This window comes from Microtus oregoni, unplaced genomic scaffold (genome assembly GCF_018167655.1).
Source record: "Microtus oregoni isolate MIOR12 unplaced genomic scaffold, Mior012 000008F_ref0000371, whole genome shotgun sequence".
Taxonomy (NCBI): domain Eukaryota; kingdom Metazoa; phylum Chordata; class Mammalia; order Rodentia; family Cricetidae; genus Microtus; species Microtus oregoni.
In genome coordinates, this window is record NW_024543067.1 from 53,969,608 (window position 1) to 53,996,279 (window position 26,672).

The window sequence follows — 26,672 nt, forward strand, 5'->3', positions numbered from 1 at the left end:
TCAAATCAAATGAAAAATTTCTATATTTTCAAACATTTATCATATTTGTGTGCTGGTAATTTCATATTGTAGTAATCTTGAAATCCATTATTGAGTAATTCTGGTGATTGTTCCATTCCATAGACTGAGTCTTCAGTTTTTTTTCTGATATATATATATATATATTTTGCATGTGTTAAATACTGGAGGGTTCTCTAATAGCCGCAAGCATTGCAAACATGGTGTCAGTAGGTATTCTTCTCCTTTCTTTCCTCTTCCTTGCTAAACTTAGATTATATTCCTAAAACTAGACACCAAAGTCTTCTCTCTTATTTATTCCTTATTCCTTACAAAAACACCAAAGTCCAAGAATAAACATCCATTCTCTGACTGCATTGGCTAACATGTCCAATCAGGATTTGCCGACTCATCCTGACACAGGCTTCCCTGTTTTCTTCTTTAAAATGACTCCTGCAGAAACACCTGCTGCTGTTTTTGCCCAAACCAGAGGCAGTTCCCAGTCCCCACTCCTCTTTTACTCAACGGAAATAAATCTTTCTGTTGAGAATTTGGTGTCTGAGTCTGTTCTGGGCCGACTCCAAGGCTCCCTTCCAGTACCATAACTAAAAACAACTTGGGAAGGAAACAGAGTATTTAACCTTAGGCTGCATGTAGTTCATCACTGAGGGAAGCCAAGGCAGAAACTGAAGCAGAGTCCATGGAGGAATGCTGGCTATTGACCTGATCCCATGCTCAGGTTACTTTCTTTCCAGTCAAGTCCCTCTGCCCAGGTATGGCACAGCCCTCAGTAGGTGTGATTGTATTTCCTCGATTATCAATCAAAAATATCCCAAAGGCATACACACAGTGTAGCCTAATGAAGGAAAATCTTCAGCTGAAATTCTTTCTTGACATTTATGTCTAGATCTGTGTCAGGTTGAAAAGATGTAACTAGAATACTTTAAATTAAGATGATTCATTCATTGTGGTAGTTACTTTTCTCACTGCTGTGAAAAAATGTCTTGCAAAAGCATTTAAGAAGGGGTTTCTTTTGATTCATAGTTTGATGACACAAAGCATAATGGTAGAAAGAGAATGGTGGCAGGATCAGGAAATAGATATCTGCTATTTAAGGTTGGAAACATGGAGAGATGAATGTTGTTGCCAAGGTCACTGTCATTTTATTTCTGTCTGAGGTCTAGCACTTAGAAAGGTCTGACCACTTTCATGATTAGTCTCCCCATGGCACTTAAGCCAATCTAGAAACTCGCACACAAGATGTGCAGACATGCCATGGATAGATTGTTCTATATTTTGTTATCACCATTAATCATAAGTTCACCTGTGGTTAATTTAATGTGATGCCTCTTGAAAATTTACATTTACTTTTCAGCACCCATTTTGTTGGTGACTAAACTTCTTTTACATGTCCAGTGGCACAGGCACGTGTTACAATATAATTCTCTGTCTTTCTCAGGCAGTTTCTCTCTCTCTTTCTCTCTCTCTCTCTCTCTCTCTCTCTCTCTCTCTCTCTCTCCTTCCTTTTATAAAATTTAATAAGAAAAGTAATTGATAGACTGATTTGATCCACTATTGATATTTTCTTCACAAAGCAAACCAGTAAACATTTCTTTTTTAATTTAGCCTTTCTCAAATCCTTAGGAGACAGGCAGAACAAATCCACACTCTTTTTCAGAATATAATGCAAATGCATTCCACTCCAGCTCTTCATATTGTTCCACTCAGAGATTAGAATGGCCCTTAGTTTCTGCATTCAAGGCCCTTCTAACCAAAAAATTGAAAGTCTTGTGTGTCTCTCTACAAAGCAATTCTATATGTTTATTAGGCATAGAGTCAGATTCATGACACCAAATACAGAATCCTGGTTTCAGTGTTCAGCATTAGTTAATTTATTGTTGTTATAACAAAATATACTACTAACATGAAGAAAAAAAGAATTATTTTGTTTCACAGTTGGAGCATTCAGTCTACCATGGCCAGAAAGGCATGACAGATGGTGCTTGGTATAAGTTGGTCGTCATGTTCACATACAGGAAACATACAAAGTATGATTATTTTGCTTCTCCTTTTTATTCAATCTGTGAATGGTGCCACTCATATTTACAGAGTGTCTACGCCTCAGCTAACCTGATCTAGATAATTTCCCATTGACATACCAGAGATCTGTTCTATAGGTGATTCTAGATCCTGATGTCAATCTCATTGCCCTGGCAAATCTGGGTAAAACAAACAGATGTTTGTGTGCACATCTGTGCATGTGTAAACTGTAAAAATGTTTCTTTACTAAAAATTTCTGTCTGCTTTCAGAATAATAAGTTTGATGTTGAAAATGTGTATGGCTCTTCAGTATCTAATTATTCTACAAGAGTTGTAGAACATAATTTTTTCAGAGGAATGTTGTGGTTGTTGTTCCTTTAGTGGTGCTGGGAATTGAAACCAAACCTTGGAATAATGGACATATGACACAAATACTGTGCTGTTGAACTCCATCCCTAAACAAATTATTTATTTTAAACACATTTTACAACTTAAATACTATTCCTATATTATACTCAGGAACATTTGGCCCTGAAGTGAGAAAATATTGTTGAAGAGATTTGTTTGTAAATACAAAATGAGGCTTTAATCTGTCTGTCTTTTTAAATCTGTCTGTTTATTTGCATAGTTTCAGGAGGGAAGGCTGGAAAATAAGATCAAAACTGACATAATAAAAATTTAGATGTCAGAAATATAGAAACTTCTTGGCAAGGCTAATGAGTTATAGATAATGTGAAGAAAAAAATCCATGCTTTGTAATGACACAGATGCTGAGGAATTTGGGATGTAAATGCCTAGTTCAACATTTATCATTAAGACCTTGATCTTTTATTCTTTTAAAATGATCTCTTTTAAAACATTAGTTTATCTTTTTTAGTTTTTTAACTTTTTTAAAGAAAACAAAGTATTTTTTTCATTATACATACCAATTCAAGTTCCCACTCCTTCCCCTCCTCCCATTACCTCCACATACCCCCATCTCACTGTCCTCCACTCTTCAGAGAATGTAAGGCACATTGCTTCTAGCAAACAGAGCCCATCAGAGAAGATGTTGCTACTCAAAAGCCATGCTTAACTCTGTTCTTGTGTATCTATAATTCTTTGTAAGCTCTCTCAAGTTTTGCATGGGTGTAGCTGGCCCATATTGGCATGCCAATCTGTAGTTGGAAGGTGCTCATTTTTTCCACATTGGATGCCATTCTATAGTTGGAGGCTGCCCATTTGTTTCCCAGTTGCCCCAGACCCAAAATAATCACACAGAAACTGTATTGATTACAAATCTGCTTGGCCAATAGCATAGGCAAATTTCTAGCTAACTCCTTTTTTCCCTTTTAAACACTGCCTGGCCCATTATATCTAGCCTCTTCTTGGCTAACTCTCATATCTTGATTAACCCATTTCTAATAATCTGTGTAGCACCACAAGGTGGTGGCTTACCGGGAAAAATTCAGCATGTCTGACCTGACAGCTGGCTCCATGGTGTGTGACCTAGAGAGGAGAGGCATGGCGATTACCTCACTTCCCTCTTTGTCCCAGCATTCTGTTCTGTCTACTCCACCCACCTAAGGGCTGGCCTATCAAATGGTCAAGGCAGTTTCTTTATTAACCTATGAAATCAACACAAAACAGAAGACCCTCCCACATCAGGGGTACATGCCACAGTGGGTGTGTGAGGGAAGGCAGTATGGGGGTACTTGCAACAGTGGAGGGATGCATGTGTCTGCGGACCCTAGAGATGTTACATGTCATCTTCATGTGCTTTTTCAAACCTGATTTAAGAGAGAGTCTCTCACTGATCCTGGAAATCATTGAAGTACCAGTGACCTTCCTGTCCCTTCCTCTTTTTTTAAATGTATTTATTTATTAAAGATTTCTGCCTCCTTCCTGCCACCACCTCCTATTTCCCTCTCTCTCCCCCAATCAACTCCCCCTCCCTCATCAGCCCAGAGAGCAGTCAGGGCTCCCTGCCCTGTGGGAAGTCCAAGGACCTCCCACCTCCTTCCAGGTCTAGTAAGGTAAGCTAACTCTTATATCTTAAATTAACCCATTTTTATTAATCTGTGTATCACCACACGGTTGTGGCCTATTGGTAAGGTTCTGTCTGGTGTCTGTCTCCTGTTGTGGCTTCATGGCATATCCTTGACTCTGCCTTCTTTTTTTCTTCTATCTCTGCTTAGAATTCTCATCTTGTCCTATTTTGCACTGTCATAGGCACAAAGCAGATTTTTATGAACCAATGGAGAAATCCCACATCATATATTTGTATATGCATATGTGTATGTATGTATGTCTTTATATATGTGTATACAAATGTGTATGCATTTATGTATGTATATGTGTATTACAAGGAACCACTCGTTCATTCCAGCCATCCAGAACCAGTATCATACAGGTATATACATCAACAGCAGAACCAGAAGATGATGTCATCAACAGTTTCTAAATAGATCTCCAGAAGGTGACCAACAGGGCACATAACAATGGCATACTAATTGTTGTGGGTGACTTAGGAGAAGCACACCAGGGAAGACAAACCAGAAGATCAAGTGTAAGCTACTGATAAACACAGCTGTACAGAGAGAGTATAAGAGAGCTTCTGAAAAACGCTAAGGGGAATCATTTAACAACCCTTTACAAATATAGAAAGTGAATAGAAGAAAATCAAAAGAGCTATACAAGAGGCTCCCAAGGAGATGCTTGGTTCTGAAAAAGGATAACACTAGTAAGAATGACTTAATGCAGAGACAATCCACCTGTCAGAAGAAACGAGGCTAAAATAAACAGAAAGACAATCTGTAGCAGAAAAACACCACAACTATCTGTGCAAGGAGGTCAAAGAAAAGTGAAAAGGGATAGAGAATTGTATAAACAAGATATGTGCAAAGATGTCCAAAGTTTTAGACTCCATATAAAATACATCTTGTGTATAAAGCTATCAGACTGATAATTATCAGATATGTTCATCAGATTCAGGTGATTAAAGGTGGGCAGGGTCATTTATTAACAGAACCAGTGGAAGTAAAGCAAAGATGGAGACAATACATTAATTCCCTATACAATGACCCTAATGCTGCCAATGTAGACTACATTGAGAAACCCTTTGGCAGTCACTCAAACACCAGAGATGATGAGGAAATATTAAATATTGGCAGGAGCAAGATAGAGGAAGGTATAAAGAGAGCAAAATGCAGGAGGACCCAGGAATGGAGGACACCCCAGTGAAGGAGTTGTGGGCAGCTATAATAGACTCAGAGGCTGAGGCTTTTCTCAGACTCTTTAGAGAGATAGGGGAACACAACATGATTCCCTTAGGATGGAAGCACTCACTCATAATTCTCATACATAAGAAGAAGGACAAGCTGAACTTCTCAAATTACAGGGGCAGTACTTGTGCCATGACAGCAAGATCATCTCCTCCCTTATACTGCAAAGAATCAAGGGCAGAGCAGAGGAAATCCTAGCAGAGGCCCAGTGCAAACTGAGAGCTAACAGGAGCACAATTGATCAGATCTTCACTTCGAGGCAACTGGCAGAAAAATATAAAGAATTTGGAAAAGACTTAGATGTCTGTTACATTGACTTCAGAAAGGCACCTGATAGCATTTAGAGGAAAGTACTTTGGGACACAATGAGGAGTTCTATAGGTACTCAGAAAATCATAAGAATACCAGAAAATGCCTATAAAGATAGCTTTCCATCAGTCAAAGTCTATGGAGAATTTAGTGATCAGTTTAAGATAATTGTCGGAGTGTTACAGGGATGTGTCTTCTCACCATTACTCTTCAATATATTCCTAAAATTAAAAATAACAGCCCTGGAGGATGTGGAGATAGGCATGCAAATAGATGGTGTGGGAATCAATAACTCAGCAAATGAGCTGCAGTCCAAAGGTAAATAGAGAGGAGAAAGTAAGTGAAAATCTTGGCTTGAAAGTAAACGTTGAGAAGATTGCGATACAATACATGAGAAGAACACACAAAAAGTTCAACATTGCAATAAAGAATCAAAACCTCAATTAAATAGTCAACTTTGTCTATCTGGTTGGAAACCTCAGTTTAAAGGAGGGAACTATTTCAGAGGCTGAGAGGCAAATAGGGAGAGTAAGGGCTGCATTCCAGGCACTAGGAACATTTGGGTCAGCAAGAGACAAAATGGCAACAACAAAATTGCAAATATATTCGACACTTGTCTTGAGCCGCCTTAATTACAGTTCCTAAACCTGCACAATGAAACACTCCTCAGAACAGCAATTGAATGTGTTTGACATGGTAAGACATAAGAGGATTCTAGGCAGAATTCATAAAGTCATTTTTAAGGAATCAGTCTATATGCCACTCTGTGGATGAGGAAAATGGAGTGAGCCAGGCATAGAGGTAGATGTTTGCAAACTCAGCATGTTGATGGATGAGGTGGGAGAATTGTGAGTTCAGTGCTGGCTTTCACTAAATAAAATTTTTAGGTCAGCCTCAACTACAGAGTGTGATGGTATCTCAGATATTGGTGTATTGTGCAACAAAAGTTTTATTCAGTTATAAAGGAGAATAAAATGTCATTTGTAAGAAAATGAATGGAATAAATGTTAGACATTTTAAGTGAAATAATGAACTCTCACAAATACAAGTGTCAAATCTTTCTGATCACATAGAAAGAGGGTGCATGAAAAGGGGAACGTGAGGTATGCAGATGTGAAAATGGAGATGGAGGTAAAAAAGTACAATGGAGGAAGTGAGTGAAATGAAATTATATGTATATGTGAAAATGTCATACAAAAACCACTATTTTGTATATTATTTATTTTTGTTATTAAAATAACTTAATAAAATTTTTGTGGCTATAAAATATTTTGGGTTTATGATCTAATATTTTATAATGTTAAAGGTAATAATATTTTACAAAATATTATTAATTACTACTTTATGCACTAAAAGTATTAGAGTAGATAATAATTAGTGAATATGAATACTGATGACAATAAGTCTAGGTAGATATTTATGGACGACTTTAGAGACTCCATATTTGTGTACCCTGGGGATTGTTTAATCCCTGGTGAGAAGTTCACATCTGTAATCTTGAAACTGTGCATGAACAAAAACATCATTATTTCGTGTCTTCCTATTTGATCATCTTACAGATGACAAAGGGGACATGCGTGTCTAGATTTTTAATGAGGTCTGAAAGATTAAAAAACTGAAAGAAAATTCAGTGTGCTCTAGGATGTGGTGGCTCTGAGGTCAGGTATGTTGCTTTCCTTCATATCCTCTGGGTAGATTCATAACTACAGATTTGAGCTACACTGTGATAGTGATTCCTGGAACAAACATCTCATTTGTGAGGAATTCCCATATTAAAAAAAAGAAGAAGATTCTCTAGCTCTGTCAGTTTAGCTCTCACACTTCCAAAGCCTTTCTTTTTTTCCATAGAAAACACTCATGCAGAGTTGAGACTCATGAAGAATCAGCACCGAATTGTTTTAGAAGAGAGAGGGTAAATTCCTCTGTTCTCAGTTTATTTGAGTTGCACATGCAGCTTAAAAATAAGAGCTATTATTTCAATAAGAAGAAATTGCAGGGGGATAATACTCTGCTGTCAAATTTATTTTTATCCTTTCTCTGGTAGGCTAAATGCCAAATTTAGCAGCTTCAGGTGACACATCTACAATGTAGGAACAACCAGGAAGAATGCCTCTTTTATAAAACGTTGATGTGTGTGAAACATACAGAAAGATTACACAAGAACACACTTTTAATATTTTATTTCCAATGTATTTGCAAATACTCAGCACTGACATGTGTGTCCAACTTTCTTTCTCTATTCTATCTTTGGAAGCATGTTTATAACTGTATTAATTCTCCAATTAGGCTACAGTGGAAGGGAATGTGTAGCAACAGAACACGTGGTTACATGTGAATCTAAGGGAGCACAGATAATTCCCAAGACTATTACCAATGACTGACTCCTTACATACTTGAGGCAAGATATCTCAAAGCTCAATAGACCAGTACACATTCTTTCTTATACATCAATGTTGTCTTCCCGGTCACCACTGGAGAAGTGAGGTTTTTAGAAAGTCATTTAATCAGAAATGGGAACTAGGAAACGAAAGGACTTTAAAGATAACTTCATTAAGTTTTCCAGCAGGCTTTATTTGGTCATTGTGTCTTCCATCTACCAATAATGAGAGAAATAACTTATGTAGATAAAAATGATACTGATCCATAAAGTGGTGGGGTGAGACAGTACATGTGGATACTGCAAAACAAAAGAGAATTTAAACTATCCCAGTAATTTTGGATGAATTAAAGCTGAGAAACAGATCACAAGAAAGTCTTCCAATGAAATTTTTTTCTGTCTCTTCAGATTTTCAATGATAAGCATGATGGCTGGAAAAAATGGCTCCTTGGTGACTGAGTTTGTTCTTGCTGGTTTGACAGATCGTCCAGAACTCCAGCTGCCCCTTTTTTTTCTGTTTCTAATGATTTATATTGTCACCCTGGTGGGAAACTTTGGCTTGGTCACCCTGATTGGACTCAATCCTCATCTGCACACTCCAATGTACTATTTCCTCTTCAACCTCTCCTTCATTGATCTCTGCTACTCTTCTGTCTTCAGTCCCAAAATGCTAATGAACTTTGTCTGTGAGAAGAATACCATCTCTTATGTAGGATGCATGACTCAGCTGTTTCTCTTTCTCTTTTTTGTCATCTCTGAATGCTACATGTTGACCTCAATGGCCTATGATCGCTATTTAGCCATATGTAATCCACTGCTGTACAAGGTCACCATGTCCCCTCAGGTATGTTATATGCTATCTTTTGCTTCCTATGGGATGGCATTTGTTGGAGCCTCTGCACACACAGGATGCATGCTCAGACTGACTTTCTGCAATGCGAATGTCATCAACCATTACTTGTGTGACATTCTGCCCCTCCTTCAACTTTCTTGCACCAGCACCTATGTCAATGAGGTCGTAGTTCTCATAGTTGTAGGTATTAACATCACAGTCCCCAGTCTTACCATTCTCATTTCCTACATTTTTATCCTGGCCAGTATTTTAAACATCAAATCGACGCAAGGAAGATCAAAAGCCTTCAGTACCTGTAGCTCTCATATCATGGCAATTTCTTTGTTTTTTGGTTCAGGAGCATTTATGTACCTTAATCATTCTGATTCTATGGAGCAGGGAAAAGTTTCTTCTGTTTTCTACACTAATGTGGTTCCCATGCTCAACCCTCTGATCTACAGTTTGAGGAATAAGGATGTCAAAATAGCATTAAAGAAAGTTTTGATTTAGTTCTTAGCAGATTCATATCCTAACTCCAATTAAAATAAAATAATTAAAATTTAAATTTAAAGATTCTTAAAATGATACTGTATTTTATGAAGATATTTTGTTTGTACCAAAGTAGTTTTTAACATATATTTCTATGGCATTTCAAATTATTATTGATATTCTTGCAGCTTAATATCACAATAATTGTATTTAGCACAAAGGCTATACCATATTGTTATGTTATTATTTCAATAATTTCCAATCTCTTTTTTTAGGATTTAAGTATATGTGAGATAAGGAAGTGCCCATAGAAATAATTTATCTTATTTGGATAGTACAGCAAGCATTTACTAACATTAGTAATAATAAAATATAATAAATATTTTAACTTTGATTAAATTGTTAAATAACCTTAAGACACAGCTTTGAGTAGCATGGCTGGCTGTAAATCTTTATCGAAGGCTCCTTCACATAAACTCTAGTGCTCACTTTGTTGTATCTCAGATGCATCAGAGTACACACACACACAGTCTTTCTCAAACATAATAGCTCATTGTTTGCTATGTATTAAGGCTGAACAATTTCTTCCCAGAGAGATCCCATTGTAATAGGAAATGCTTCTTTGAAGATTCCCTATGGTCCTTCCAATAATCCTATGATCCTTTTAGAACTGTGCTTAGTCTAAATCTCCACCTAATCCTTCTACATCTCTTTTAAATGTCTGGTTTTTCTCTTTTGATCTGAGGTTTTCCCTACTGATTGAGCCCCACAATTATTGTAGTAAATGACTTGCAGCTTTGATCATTTTTTTTGGATTCTAATTCTAAGTAGAATTTAATGTTACAGTTATATGAAAAGTTTATTAACTTGGTGTAATATGATAGTATTGTAAAAGTACACAAACTCATAAGATGGAATAGAAGAGTTAGAGATTTTCATGTAGGTATGTTATACATTTACAACAAATCATCATTTTTGATTTCTTTGGACAAAGAAGATATTTAAAATAATTTCTTCTGAAATCAGAAATATCCATTAAGAAATCCATGTACAAAAGTCCATTCCTCAAAATGGTCCAAAAGCATACACATAAACTTTAAATTCTAAATCTTTAAAAATATGTTTATGCAAGCTAAGATTCTTCATTTAGAAAACATTAAAGCTAGAAGAAAAAAAGATAAATAAACTTAATTTAAGTGAGTACTTTGTATCAATAAAATATCTTAGGTCCATCAGACTGGAATAATATTTGTAGGATAGGTACCGAATTAAGATATACACAGGTTATATAATTAACAGAGTAATATATCAACCATTAAAGACCATTTAATACCATTTAATAAGCGGACAAATGTCTTAAAATACATGCTATGGAAGACATGCAAATAGTCAGTGGACATATACAAATGTGGTATTCTGGGTGACTAGGAGATATTATCCAGTTATGTGCCCACTGGTGAGCCCATCGGTGTGGTTCTCACCGACGAATTCCTTAGTCAATAGTTTGAAGACCAATGATGTTATAGTTGCCCTGAGAACATTCTGACCAGGAGGAAGATTTGACTGTAAATATATGTTGGGTGCCTGTTGTTTGGGTTCAGAGAAAGTTTGCATTCAATTACAATACTTCAGCAGTGTAGTTTTTTCTATTTATTGTTCTTAATATTTATAGTATTTTATTGAATTTTCAATATTTTCAAGTAATAGAAGTAGTATCATTATTAGGGACATTTAAAATATTAAACATAGTATATTGAAATAGATATTGACGCTGCTATGAAATCTAATCTTACATCTTTTGTATCACAATAGAGGAAATATGAGTTTGTAAAACTTCTTTATGATCCTTCTGGAGTATGTCTTCTTTTCTTGACCATTTCTACAATACTATATGCCTGTATAATACCATACCTAAGAATAATTATAAAAAAACTTAATTGCTTTCCTACTATAAATATAAATTTACATTTATTTTTCTAGTAATGAAAATAATTCCTGCAATTGTCAATAAAACAACACTAGTGTGGCATTTTTTGTTGCCTGTATGGTTTCCATTTTGTTTTCCATGTGACTTTGCAGCATTGATCAGAACTTATGTTCCTCCTTTCTGCACACCTTCTATTGGAGCCACCATATTTCTTTCCATTTAATAGTCACAGATGTGAAGACTTCTTTTTAAACAATATTTTATTTTTAGATTATAATATTATTTCATCATTTCCCTTTCCATTTTTCCATTAAAATATAGCATGTGCTGCTCCTTGCTTTCTTCTAAATTCATGGCCCTTTCCCCATTGTTTTTAAATGCATTTATTTCTATGTATGTATAGATTAATTCCTATGTACATATTACAACATGCTTAATTTGTGTAATTTTGCTTGTATGTATGTTCGCCTTCTTGCAAATAATAGATATGAGTTAATTTAAGATGTAAGAATTAGTTAACAGGAAGCCTGAGCTAATAAACCAGAGTATGTTGCTGATATTAAGCCTCTGAATATCTATTATATAAGTGGCTTCAGGAGGTAGTGAGCATGATCCAGTGAGAGGAGAAAAACCGGTTCAGGGGGATCAGTAGAATGGAGAATATGTGCAGCTACAGATTATGTTGTATTGGGTGACCAATTGTTGTGTCATTGAGTGGGGAAGATATTTTCTCTCATCATTGGCAAACTTTAGTTGCCTATTTATAATGTATTTAGGGATTAAGCTGGTTTAGAAAAGTAGTAGCTGCAGATTCCTCTCTTTGATCTATGACTTCACTATCCTGGGGTAGGTGGCTAAGTTTCCTGTAGCAGACATGATTTCTGTCCTGAGATGTTGTTTACCACAAAGGTATACATACCATTATTATACTTTTAAGATTTTTTTCTTTTACAGATAGATTTCCTGGCAAGTATTTTTGCAGAGTCATTGGTCTGGGTTGATGCCTCTGGTCTCTCCTATATTTTGAGTCTGGGCCCTCACTGGGACTACTCCCCTTGGATATCCTGTTGTTGCTCTCTGTTGTGGAAATCATTCAACTTTCGATCTACATGATCGGTCCATTTGTATGTTCTAGCAGATCATAGATGGGTAGATGTTGGAGTAGGGCAACTCATAATCCTCTTTATTGTCTGGGCAGTTGCTGGGTTGGTGAGCCCGCCAGCTCTCTCAGTCTTCACCACCAGGATGAACACTCCAGCATTGCCCTGACTACTTCATCCCTTGCAGCATAGCAAAGGGTGGGGCCAGTTTTCTTGCTTTCATTCCTTCAGAGTTAGCTATTTCCCCACCTACACTTTCAGCGCCAGCTCTACTGTGTTGCCCAGGTGAGGTGCAGATACTACTCTCCTGAGTGCTGTAGCTGTTCAGGGGCAGGGACAGACACTGCTATTATGAGCTCAGGGCCAGCTCTCCCAGTGCCACAGGTGTCAAGTGGAGGGAGGCATCTCTTCCTAACCCATACCACCTTATCAAAGATGATGGGTGGGGCCAGATCTCCCATTCTTACATTCTCAGAGTAGGTTTGCCTGCACTCCCATCAAAAGGGTCAGCTCTACTGGGCAGCCAAGGCAAGATACAGGGCACACTTTCCTGGGTGATATAGTCAGTAAGCAGCAGGGTCATCTTCCTTGCCTACCACAAGTCGTTGGGACAAGGGAAGGAAGCCCTCTTTCTCTTCTCCTCACCACCGCATGGCAGATGAGTGGTTGTGGCTCACTATCTCACTTTCACACCATCAAGGCAAGCTCAGCCATGCCTCTGCCAACAGGGCCAACTCTATTGCGCTGTCCAGTTGAGATGCAGGGTCCACTTTCCTGAGTGCTGATGATTCTAAGTGGGGGAGTCACCTCCCTCTTCCATTGTAGGTAATGAGGAGTAAGGAGTAAGGGGACATCTCTCCTCTGACCATATCACTGTATGACAGATGAGTAGTAGAAACAACACTCCCTTAATCACAGCTTCAGGGCTGTCTCTACCACACCTACCAACAGGGCCAGTTCTATTTTGAAAACCAGGTGAGGTGCATGGCCTGCTCTACTGAGTTCTGCTGCTGGTGAGGGACAGGAGAAGCTCTCATACCTTTATGACCTCAGGGTCAGCTCTCCCACCTGCCTCAGGCATAGAGGCACTGGGGGGCATCTCTTGCCCCCACACCGATAGCACCATATGGCAGATGAGGATTGTGAACAGATCTTTTGTACTCATGTTCTTGGGGTTAGCTTACCTGTGCCCTGCCCTGTCAACAGGGTCAGCTATGCTATGCTGCCCAGATGAGGTACAGGACCCATTTTCTTGAGTGTTGCAGCTAGTTAAGGGGAGTATCAGTACCCTGACCAATTGGACACAATAGGACCAAGGTGACAGGGCTTCTTTCCCTCATCCCATCACCACACGGCAGATGAGAGAGGCAGTACGAGCTATGCCCTCTCATACCTTAAGGGCTGGCTCACCATGTCCCTATCTACAGGATCAACTCTACTGTGCTGCCCAGGTGAGGTCCAGAAACAATTCCTCAAATTGCTACAACTGATGATAGGTTGGGTCAGGGACCCTACCTGCTGCAGGTAGCTAGGGATAAGGAGAGGAGCCCATGTTTCCATCCATCACCCATGACACCACATGGCAGATGAGGGGGCATGGTCTGGTCTCCTATTCTCACATTCTCAGGGTCAGCTTACCAATGATTCCATGAACAGTGTCAACTCTATTGTGTTTACTAGATGAGGTGTGGTATAGGACTCTCTCTTCTGAGTGCTCCAGCAGGTGAGTGGCAGGACAATTTCTCCCTAGTGCTGCATCCAGTAAGGGGTGGGGCACATGTTCTATAGCCCTGTCCTCTAGGACTTCATAGTATCAAGAGCCAAGAACACCAACACAGACTCTGGCTGCATCAGTACCATGAACCCACACATGGACATTAGCAGCAGCCCATGCCCAGACATCACCATGGTCCTGAGTAACAATAAAACCACCCACCTCAACCCTCTTCTCACCACTTTCACTTCTTCAGATATGCCTCCTTCTACAGAAAATGAACCATTCATTCTCTCTCTCTCTCGCCCACAACACAACAAACGTTTGTTTTCCATAATAGTGCCCATCCCCTTGTGGTGATGGGTCAGACCCTATTTTCAACGTGGAGACTGAGGTAGTTTGCAAGACCCTGTGAATATACCTCTTTGTCCCACTCATGCCATCATGGCCTACTCTTAGAATTATTAAGCCATATATATTTATTTTATTTTAATTTTGAGGTTATATCAATTCCTTCTTCCCTCTTTTCTCTCATAATCAACCAAATCCCTCACCTCTTTCCTTTATAAAAATTTATATCTGTGTGGTTGTGTGTCTATAAATATTTTGGGGAGGTTACTGGTAGAATTCAGAGTATCCCATAGTATCTCCTGAATCTGGAGTTAAAATCAACTCTGAGTCACTTGAATTGGATGCTAGGCACCAAACCTTGGTACTCTATAAGTGCTATTAGCCACTGTGGTGCCTATCCACTCTCTACTTTAGCTCTTTTTTTATTCAACACAGTGTAAGTATTTATTTTCATTGTTATTTTTTTTTATTAAGCTATACATTATTCTCTCTGTTCCCTTCCTTCCTTTCTCCTCCTCTTCTAGCTTCTCCTATGACCCCCATGCTCTCAATTTACTCTTGAGATCTTGTCTTTTTCTCTTTCTTATGCAGATCCATTTATGTCTTTCTCAGGGTCGTCTTTGTTGCCTAGGTTCTCTGGGGTTACAAATTGTAGGCTGGTTTTACTTTGCTTTAAATCTAGAAGCCACTTATGAGTGAGTACATATTATATTTGTCTTTCTGCATCGATGTTACCTCACTCAATATATTTTTTACTAGATCCATCCATTTGTCTGCAAATTTCAAGTTGTTAATGATGGGGCCACTAGGCAAGGAAAATACACAAAACACACCAAACTAGAAAGTTTGAAGTATAATGATATTTGTTCTCAGAGAATGTGGTATTATAGAGAAAATCCCAATGATTCAACAAAATATATGTAATTAGAAAGGAAATTTCATAAAATATCAGTCAACAATAAAATATTAATTTCACGTACTAACAAGGAACAGCTTCAGAAAGAAAATTAATAAAATAAGTCTAGATAACAGAATATTAAAAATAATAAAATAATGGAGCCAGAGAGATAATTTTTTTTTGTTTTTTCGAGACAGGGTTCCTCTGTGGTTTTGGAGCCTATCCTGGAACTAGCTCTTGTAGACCAGGCTGGTCTCGAACTCACAGAGATCCGCCTGCCTCTGCCTCCCGAGTGCTGGGATTAAAGGCGCAGAGAGATAATTTTAAGTAAAGTGTTTGGTTCCCAAAAATGAAGGTTTGAGAAGGTACATTAAGGATAGATAGCTCCATCTCATGGTTCGGTACTTGAAGGGAATAAAGACTCCCAACTGTGGAATTCTCATCTGTGTTTCTTGGATGTGGATTCTTTTTGACGTGAGCTGCTGTTATAGCTTCCCTACCATGATGGGATATGCCCTCAGACAATGAACCCATGTAAACCATTTTTCAGTCTGCTTCTGTCAGGCATGTATCACAGCAACAAGAGAATAACTAGTACTGTATCTGAAGGTGAAAGGTTTTTCTACAGAATGACAGTATGAAAAATGAAAAAAATAAGACTCATTGACTGAACAGAATAATCAAATAGAATTTTCTAGCATATGTTTTATAAGTAACACTTTCTCAAGATATATAAGTCATTAAAAGAAGCACTGCTTGTGTTTCATGTGACAGCGCTGAAGGTTACATGCTATAACACTCTACATGTACCAGATACAGAACTTGGTAAGCAAAGAGTACAGTGTGGACAATTCTCATTTAAATACAGAAACAAATCTAAGTCACAGATTCCCTACAGAGGCTTAGATGATTGGGGACATGATAGTTTGTCTTTTTACATCCACTGAAGAGTGAAGAGAAAACACCAGACTAATTTTGAATCCCTTAAGATCTAAAGACAGATTATCATCTAGAGTGTAAAATAATCCCCAAGTTCCTTATTCTAAATAAATACTAATCTCTGGGGAAGAGGCAGGCACATTGCCATTCTGCTTATAAGCAAAAGTAGTCTGCATTGAAGCTTACATGAAATTTTCAGAGCCTTCTCTACTGGCAGTGTGATGATATTACAGATCATTTTTTCCTTCTTTTAGTAAAGACTTGAAGTAATAATCTCAAATAATTTCTTTAAAATTCATAGATCATTCAAATATATTTAAGGCATTAAGTCATAACTATATCTTGCTGGAATGACAAGATATGAACCTGAAATTTTCTACAAGATAAATAGGGATAAATAGGAACCCAAAAGCTCTTTAAGGTTTGTACTGGGACTTCTAGCAAAGGGAATGGGTGTATTTCTGACTCCTTTGCCTGCTCTTTGGTCTTTTTTTCCTCCTCTTGGGTTATCTGGTCCAGCCTCATTATGATGACTTTTGCCTTGAATCATTATATCCTATTTTGTTGTGTTTGGTTTCTGTCTCTTGGAGGCTTGCTCTTCTCTGAAGAGAAACAGAAGAATACTGGACCAGAAGGAGAGGGAGCTATTGGAGATCTTGAAAGAGTGGCGGGAGGGGTGTATTGTATTAGTGTATTTTGGATGTATTGTAAGAGAAGAGAGAGAGAGAGAGAGAGAGAGAGAGAGAGAGAGAGAGAGAGCGAGAGAGAGAGAGAGAATGGATTCTAGGAATAGTAATAGGTTTCCTAATATAGAATGGTCTTCTTTTGAAATGCTGTTTCTTCCCTATCCTATACAGCTTGAGGCTAAGTGAAAGTAGCAGAAGAAAGCATTTGAGAAACAGAGAGTGGTAAGAGGCATTATTGGCTATTGGAATTGCAGCATCTCTATTAGTGTTCTTTTGAATGGGCAGAACTCAAATCTTCAGGATTTATGATTCACTGACATGGAGTAGCAGATACATCAATCTTGTTCTTATAGTTTTATTTTAGACACATGCTTATAATTCATGCCACAGAAGAGTACAAGAGTCGAATCTGTAGCAGCAGAATCCAGCTCAGACTTACCAAGACTTCTACTTCAGATGTCATTGATGTGAAGAGAGCACTATTAAAGAACAAATTACGTAGTTTGAATCATTTTTATTCCTTTTTTATTTTTCTTCTTCATTTGTGATTGCATGTTCTTATCGAAAAATAATATTGAAATTTGATACTGCTGGCCTTAAGACTGTAAAATAATTTGCTTTTGATTTTAATAGTTGATTCTGCATATATATTTGGGTCAAGAGAAAACATTCCCAGAATATAAATCACAGGTGCCGAGGATCCATGTCTAGTGTGGATCATTGTTTAATGTAACTCTTTTTCTTGAGTCTACAGATTGCCCTAGAAAAAGATGGATGCCGTAAATACCTCTTTGGTGACTGAATTCATTCTGGTAGGATTAACAGACCAGCCTGATCTCCAAATGCCGCTGTTCTTTGTCTTTCTAGCAGTGTATATGGTCACTGCATTGGGAAATTTGGGTTTGATGATTCTAGTTTTGCTGAATTCACATCTTCACACACCTATGTATTTTTTTCTCTTTAACTTGTCCTTCATAGACTTTTGTTATTCTTCTGTGTTAACTCCAAAAATGTTGATGAACTTCGTACTAAGGAGAAATGTCATTTCCTATATGCAGTGTATGACTCAGCTCTATTTCTTCTGTTTTTTTGTTGTTTCTGAATGCTATGTGCTGACTTCAATGGCCTATGATCGCTATGTGGCTATCTGTAATCCACTTTTGTATAATGTTGTCATGTCCCCTCAAGTCTGTTTAAATCTAATGCTTGGTTCATATTTGATGGCATTTTCTGATGCTGTAGCTCACACTGTATGCATGCTGAGATTGACCTTCTGTAATGCAAACACCATTAATCACTATTTCTGTGATATCCTCCCATTGCTCCAGCTTTCCTGTACTAGCACCTATGTTAATCAACTTGTAGCTTATGTTGTAGTCATGATCAACATCATTGTTCCCACTACTACCATAATTATCTCCTATTGTTTCATCCTTTCAAGCATCTTCCGCATCAGTTCCTCTGAGGGCAGGTCCAAAGCCTTTAGCATTTGCAGTTCCCATATCCTTGCTGTTTCTCTGTTTTTTGGTTCTGGAGCATTTATGTATTTCAAACCCTCCTCTGCTGAATCTGTGGATGGAGCAAAAATCTCTTCTGTTTTCTATACCAATGTAGTTCCTATGATGAATCCCTTAATCTACAGTTTGAGAAATAAAGATGTTAAAGTTGCCCTAAGAAAAACCTTGACAAGGTGGAAGGATTGACTGGGTTCAATGTCTTCATGGCTGCACTTTTGAGTACAGGCACAGTTTATATTTAGCGAACACATTTGTTTGGCAGCTCTGTATTTCATGTGTTTTTCTAAGAAAATGTTTTTAATTTATTTTTTTGATTTATGGAAACAAAAGAAAATATTACCAGACAGAGAAATGTATAAGATTCAACATAATGTAATAAAATGTGTATGTATATGTATATAATGATAAAACAAAACTTCTGTCTGCTTTTTATCATATTATGAGACTAAAAATAATGAAAGTAAACCACAGAAGGAAATTATTTCCTGGTCTTAAGCAATGAAAAGATACTTCTCCATTTTTTTTTTGATAGAACACAGGCCAAAAGCAAATTGGAGTAAAGGAATGGTTTCTCTGGCATGCAGCTTACAGTCTATCAGTTATGGAAGTGAAAGAAAGAACACGGAAGTGGAGCTGAAGCAGACAAAATGGAGGAATTCTTCTCAGTGGCTTGTTTTCAGAGGTTTGCTTTGCTTATACATGCCCAGTAGTATTACTTCCTACAATGGGCTGGACCATCTGACATAAATCATGTACCAAGAAATTGCCTCTCAAATCACATTCACAGCAAATCTAGAGGAAACAGTCCCTCAGCTGAGGTTCTGTCTTCCCAGGTGACTTAGTTTCTGTCAAGTTGGCAAAAGCTAATCAACAAATATGAATTAGATAATCATAGCCTATACTCTCTCAAGCATTACTAAATCAGAGATTCTTAAACTTTTTCCTTTTGCAATGCTATTTTAATGAAGAACTTTTTACATAACTTTTTACATAGACATATTGGTATATTATACATATAACAAGAAGATTAACTACAATGTAGTACTTATAATAATTTAAATAAATTTATTTTAATATATTTGTTGTTTCTAGTGTTTTTGAGTTAAGAAAGAGATGCAGAAAGAAAGACATGTGTGTGTGTATGTGTGTTACAAAGTATAAAAAAAGATCTGAGGAAAGCTTGGATGTCAGTATTCATTTTCCATCTTGTTTTGGGGATAGGGTTTCTTGTTGCTCAAAGATATGTTTCCCCTGTTAGTAGTACATTCACTTATAAATATTTACCTCTTTTCTCAGTTTCAGAACATTTATATGGCAGCTTTCAGCTAGCATAACAAGCTTTGTGTGGATTCTGAGGATCTGGAATTGGGTTTCCATACTTGAGCTACAAGGGCTTTACTTAGTGAGCCATTTTCTCGGCCCCTGAAGCAGTTTTCTGAATAGCATGTCAAACTTCTCAGCTCTAAAAGGAAAAGTTCACATATTAGTAAGAAAGGTGTGTTTATTTTAATTCATATATGAATTATACCTTGAGTGAATGATGAATATTCCATGACTAGGCCATCTTCCACACTTCAGAGTTTGTAAATATTTAACAATATAATAGTCACCACTTTTTTTTTTTTTTTGTAAATTGAACTATTTTGTCAAAGTTTATTTAGGGCAGCTTCAGAAGTTGTTCAAACTTCCACCCCAAACCTAAGCCAACAGTCATTTAAGTTATTTAACATAACCTTATATGTGGAAGGTGTGCTCATGGGTTTTCATTTTCTATGAAGAAATTTAGGGAATGTTGATGCAGATTTCACTGAATTGTAGATTGCTTTTACTATTATGGCCATTTTCACAATATTAAAACTACCAGTCCATGAGCATTGGAAGTCTTTCCATCATGTGGTAGTTTCATTTGTTTTTCAGTGTCTTAAATTTCTCATCATCCTGGTATCCTGTGCATACAGATAGCTGTTAAGAGCATAATTTATGCTGGTATTGATGAATCTAGATATGAAAATATGACAAACAGACACATAAGACTTTACATAAAGGTGCAAAATTAGATATTTGTCATAGCTTTTAAGGAGTCTGACATATCTTACAAGTTGGCAATTAAAGGAGCTATTTTGCTCACCAATGGATGATTTACAGAAGATAATAGATGTTCTAAATTATAAGTGAAAGACACAAAAGAAGAAACTTCATGAATGATGGGAAAAGGCAACCCTAATCATTTGAAAAATGCTTTTTCATTATTTGACCAAAAAAAAAAAAACCCATATGAATGTTCTTAATAAAAATGAGTAGAAATAACTAAGTATTTTAATTAGCATTATTCTTAAGTGCTACACAGGTCATATAGGATGAAAAACTGTGAAAATGGAAATTTTCTGTTGTAACCTTATCCAGTTGTATGACAGATTCTGTTTATGCCAATTTGTCAATGTGTATGAGGTGCTAATGAAAGCTGATTCTTTTGAAACTTTTAGAGTGAACAAGCCTTTGTACATCTATACATAGAATACCTGAATATATCTATTATAAGCAAACAAAGAAAATTAAAGAAAACAATGCTTCAATATCACATTCACCATTTAAGTTAATTCAGAAGACAATGAAAGTAAGGAAGCTCTTATAACATTTTTCAGTTATAGTAGGGCAGACACATTCTCACTGAGAATGGTGAAAGGTGTTGACTGAGTATTCTAAGGAGACCACCAACCTCATCTTTCCTACGTGGTGCAGTAAGAAACCCACCAATATTAATGGAGCCCCATAGGTGAATACATTGGCTTAGCTTTATTTGAAAGGATGAGTATTTTGATACTTGTGGGAAAAAAAATCAGTATTGACTCTAATGCTCAGCAGACATTAATAATTGGGCATAACAAAATTTTTATGTCTGTTCATCTGTTTGTTTATTCGTGTATCTGGCCATCAATCCACTTTTCTGTCTATTTATCTATACTGAACAAACTGTCTGAGTTGCCCCCCAAAATAATTTTAGCCCCCCAAAATTCATAGCTTCTGTGATTTCATATGGGTTACTTAAAGTTTTAAAATAGTCGTATCTTGACTGGGCAGCATAATTTTCTTTTTTTTATACATAAAAATAAGTTTGAGAGATTCATATAGCTACTGAGTTTCTTAAGTTTTAAAAAGAAACTAATTAATTTCAAAGGGAACAATTCAATTTAAGTTGAAATTACTAATATTTCTCTAAGGAATACCTATAAAGCTTCAACCATATAAGAATCTCATGCTGGATTTCAAGTGAATACAAGAGTCATCTTTGGGGGTTAGTGGTGCACCATCTAAAGCAGCAGTTACTGGGGTGTAGAAGGGATACTTTTTAAGGTAGTTTTTTAAATTTTTTTTGAGACAGGATTTCTATTTAGATTTGGAACCTTCCCAGGAACTAACTTTTGTAGAGCAGACTGGCCTTGAAATAACAGAATCCACATGAGGATTAAAGGAGTATATCACCATGGCCTGGCCTAACATCATACTTTTAAAGTAGTAATACAATTTTCTGGCAATATCTAAGTAAATTACAAACTGTTCAGCTTTTATTTAAAGTATTTCATCCAAATGTTTATGCCAATAGGGGCACATTAGATACTTTTTAGAATGAATGGTTTCCAACGTATGTTGTACCCTCTCAACTTTGATGCAATATTAGTTGGATGAACTGAAACCAGTCTGTTTAGCCAACATCCAGGGTGCAAGCTTTATACAAAAATGAATGAGAATATAAAAAGGATGTAGTAAAGAAGCATAAAATGATTCATAATAAGCAAATGATCTGCCAATCTGTTCCATCCTTGTGTATAGTTTACCTCCCAGTAGAAAGGTCAATTTTAAGTGAAAATTTTATTGATTCTGCAGAGACAAAAGACAATGCCCTTCAGCTTACAAACACTTGTATATCCTGATTAATTAATATATTTTTTGAACTGTGTGAGTTACATAAATTTCAAATAAGTCTTGTTTGTATTTGTTTCTGAGTGTATACTGTCTGTATATGGTTTTTGTAAATCTTTACATTTTCAAATGTTAAAAGGCTTATTTTTGAATACTAAGATATTTCAAATTGAATGCAAAATGCTTAAAGATTTTATATGTAAACTTTACATACAAATCTGTAAATATATAACATCAGGTAGAAAGTATTAATCTTTAAATTTGACACTCTATAGTAATATGTGACACAAGAAGATTTTCATATAAAACCTGAGACTCTGTGAGCATATTTCATCCAGACCTGTTCACCAGACTGTTTTCCATCTCTTCACGCTAGCATCTATTGTCTCTTTGTTTCTCTACATTCCTATCAATTGTACTTATATAATTGTATGTATGTGTATAAAATATTAAGAATGGAGGAGGGATAACATGATATTTGTCTTTCTAAGACTGGATTTATTTATATCTATTTAATTTCTATTTATAATATAAAATTTAGACTATTATAAAATTAACAACATAATAAAATGCAAATTATTTTAATAATATATTAATGTCAATACACAAAATATGTTATATAATATATACTTATATTATATAATTATTTAAATATAATTAACATAATAAGTCAAGGGAAATTAAAGAGAAAGAGCATTAATTTGAGAGTGAGATAAATTATGAGTATGGGAGTGCTTGAAGGAAGAAAAGGTGCTTGATACAATTATATTTTATTTTCCTAAACATTTAAGAGTCTTTATTTATATATTTTAATATTTTTATTTTGAAAATTAAAATAAATCACATATTTCCCTTTCCTGTTTCCATCCCTTCCCTTGAAGAACTTCTTGCTCTCTGTAAAATTCATGGCCCTATATCTTTATTCATTATTACATATATCCACATATTTTCTTAGGTATGTAAATACAACATCTTAGTCCATATATTGATATTCTTTTTATATGAGTTCATAGCTTGATGGAGGAAGGTCATTGGTTCATTATAATAAAGAAACTGCTTGGCCCTCATAGGTTAGAACATAGGTAGGTGGAGTAAACAGAACAGAATGCTGGGAGAAAGAGGAAGTGAGGTAAGACGCCTCCGACAAATGCTATGCTTCCCCTCTCCGGGCAGACGCAATGAAGCAAGCTGCCTGGTCAGACATGCTGAATCTTTCCCGGTAAGCGCACCTTGGGGTGCTACAAACATTAATAGAAATGGGCTAGTCCAGGTGCGAGAGTTAGCCAAGAAGAGGCTAGATAGAAATGGGCCAAGCAGTGTTTATATGAATACAGTTTGTGTGTTGTTATTTCAGGGCATAAGCTAGCCAAGAGGCCAAGAGCCAGGCTGTGGGAAGAGGCCCGCAGCTCTTATGACAATAGCTGATCACTTGATATTAATATTGGATAACCAATTAGTGTACGTTTCTCTGTGAAAAAGTCAATTTGTTCCACTCCCAGCATTCCATAGAATTGTTTTCAGTTCTATAGGGTTGAAGCCCCATGAAATATTTCCTCCTATGTTAGTATGTCTTCTGGCATATTTTTTTCAGACATGTATTTATAAAAATAGCATTTGCAATGTTTCTGACAATTCAGCACTGGAGATGACTTGCTATAACACCATACAACTTTGAGATGCAGAATTTAGTCCAGACAGGACCATTGGATAATTCTCACTTAACTACAGAAGCAAAAGATGAAGAAACCTAAACTCAGATTTCCCTTCAGATCACAAGACAATTGGGAAGGCAAGAGTCTATCTTTCTATTAATGCCCGGGGATGCATGTTCTCTAGAGTGAATGGAAAGGATGAGTGTAATTGTGGGTCCCTCAGGAAATTAGGATCATGATCCAGAGTGGATTCACTTTCCTCAGCGCCTTCTTTGGTTTAAATGTTCTCCTGTTGGGACATTCTTTGCTCTGCTTATAAACACATACATCCTGAGGTTAAAGGGTAATTTCTCTGCTTCCAGAAAAGACTCAAAACATTAATCCTAAATAATGTTCTGTAATTCAGAAAATGGTACAGGAAAATTTAATCTTATGTATATCTTCCTTAAATTGAAATATCTGAAACCGCTGAATCTGAAATATTTATCCTGATAAACAAGGATAAATGGTAAAATAAGCATCCTCTAATATTTGGGTTGAAAATTGTGAATTTCTGAATTTCAGGTATACTAACACCTTCTTTTTCTTTCTTTTTAAATGAATGTTTGTCTTTTATCATATTGATACAAGGAAATTTTCACATAGTATAGTCTGATTACAGTTTCCTCTCTTTCAACTCCTCTGATGTCATCCTAGCCTCTCCTCTCATCCAAAATCCATTCCCTATCTGTTTCTTGAAATATGATGGACTTTAGCAACTTTTTCCCTGTCTTGTTCAAAATGACATCTAAATAAAACAGTCAGAAGATGGATTAGAGTGAGGTGTTGGTAGCCACTGGAGTTGTAGCATCTTTGTTAGGGGTTTCTTACATGGTCAATTTTCAAGTCTTCTGGAGTCATGACTCTGACACAGGTCCAGGAAACATTCTTTCAGACCTCCCTCTTTCTTTTAGTTTTAGATTAGGCACATGATTTTCATTCAGACCACAGCAAAAATGAATCTGGAGAAACTGTAAAAACCTGTATTTTCCATGCATCTACTTCCAATTTTTTTATATGGGGGCCTGTGTTAAAAAAAAAAACAGAAAATAGGAGAATATTGAATCCTTCTCATATATTCTCCTTTCCCTTGTGATTTATTTTAGAAATCATAAAATTTCAATATCAATTTCTTTCTTAGTTAAGATAATTTGTTTGTGATTGTGACAATTGATTCTATATGTATAGTGGAGTTTGAAAAATTATTTCCAGCATATATATATATATATATACATATATATATGATGGAAATAATATATATATGCATATATATATATATAATAAATGGGAATAACCCATGCTTAGTGTGAATATTTCACTAATACAGCTCTACTTTCTGTGTCCACAGATTCCTTTCGATAAAAATGGACACAGTAAATGTCTTGGTGACTGAATTCATTCTGGTAGGATTTTTAGACCAGCCTGATATCGAAATACCCTTGTTCTTTCTGTTTCTAGGAATGTATCTTATCACTGCATTGGGAAATTTGTGTTTGATAATTCTGACTGTGCTGAATTCTCACCTCCATACTCCTATGTACTTTTTTCTCTTTAACTTGTCCTTTATAGACCTCTGCTATTGTTCTGTGTTCACTCCCAAAATGCTGATGAATTTTGTATTAAGGAAAAATTTAATTTCTTACAATGAATGTATGACCCAAGTCTATTTCTTTTTTTTTTTTTTTTTTGTTATTTCTGAGTGCTATATGTTGACGTCAATGGCCTATGATCGCTACATGGCCATCTGTAATCCATTGTTGTATAATATTGCCATGTCTCCTACATTATGCTTGAACCTTATGCTTGGTTCATACTTTATTGCATTTTCTAGTGCTGTAGCTCACACTGTATCCATGCTGAGACTGACCTTCTGTGATGCCAACACCATTAACCACTATTTTTGTGATAGTCCTCCTTTGCTCCAGCTTGTCTGCACAAGCACATACGTCAATGAACTTGTCATTTTTGTTGCTGGGAGAATCAACATAATTGTTCCTACTTCAACTATCTTTATCTCTTATGGGTTTATCATTTCCAGCATTATCCACATCAGTTCCTCTGAGGGCAGGTCCAAAGCCTTCAGCACCTGTATCTCCCACATCATTGCTGTTTTTCTGTTCTTTGGTTCAGGTACACTTGTGTATTTCAAACCCTCCTCAGCTGGGTCTTTGAATAAAGGAAAAATCTCTTCTGTCTTTTATACCAATGTGGTCCCCATGTTGAATCCCTTAATCTACAGCTTAAGGAGCAAAGATATTAAAGTTGCCTTTAGGAAAACCCTGAGCAGCAGGAAGTTTTAAATGGACAGGGTTGTCTTTATGCCTCTTATTTTTTTTTACACAGAAATATTTCCAATTGGTGTGTAGTATTATATTGGGAGACATGGTTTTCTTTCATAGAAAATGTTTCTCTTCTCATTTTATTTTTTCCAGTTTAAGAACAGGCAGAATCTCTTGGTATAATCTTAAAGCTATATCTGATTCTTTCTTCATTAAATGAAGTCTGAGTCTTCTAGATTTGATTTTAGTATTTCTAGAGTTGGACATCTTCTTTTAAGTCATTTATACCATTTTCATGCTCTGTTTTATTTAAAAAAATGTTATTATTGAAACAATTTAAACTTC

General features: G+C 36.3%; 3 protein-coding genes across 3 annotated transcripts; all 3 read left to right on the plus strand.

The window, feature by feature from the left end:
- Positions 1 to 8,383: 8,383 nt before the first annotated feature.
- LOC121451624 (olfactory receptor 147-like) lies at positions 8,384 to 9,328 on the plus strand. Its single transcript, XM_041657318.1, has one exon. The coding sequence runs from the start codon at positions 8,402 to 8,404 to the stop codon at positions 9,326 to 9,328; it is 927 nt and encodes a 308-aa protein (XP_041513252.1). The 5' UTR covers positions 8,384 to 8,401.
- A 6,785-nt stretch (positions 9,329 to 16,113) lies between these two features.
- Positions 16,114 to 18,625, plus strand: LOC121451389 (olfactory receptor 145-like). The gene is made up of 2 exons (XM_041656844.1): positions 16,114 to 16,122; positions 17,687 to 18,625. The coding sequence occupies exon 2, from the start codon at positions 17,693 to 17,695 to the stop codon at positions 18,623 to 18,625; it is 933 nt and encodes a 310-aa protein (XP_041512778.1). The 5' UTR covers positions 16,114 to 16,122; positions 17,687 to 17,692.
- Positions 18,626 to 25,412: 6,787 nt separating this feature from the next.
- LOC121451896 (olfactory receptor 145-like) lies at positions 25,413 to 26,348 on the plus strand. The gene has a single exon (XM_041657694.1). It carries the CDS (start codon positions 25,413 to 25,415, stop codon positions 26,346 to 26,348), a length of 936 nt encoding a protein of 311 aa, XP_041513628.1.
- The last annotated feature ends 324 nt before the right edge of the window (positions 26,349 to 26,672 follow it).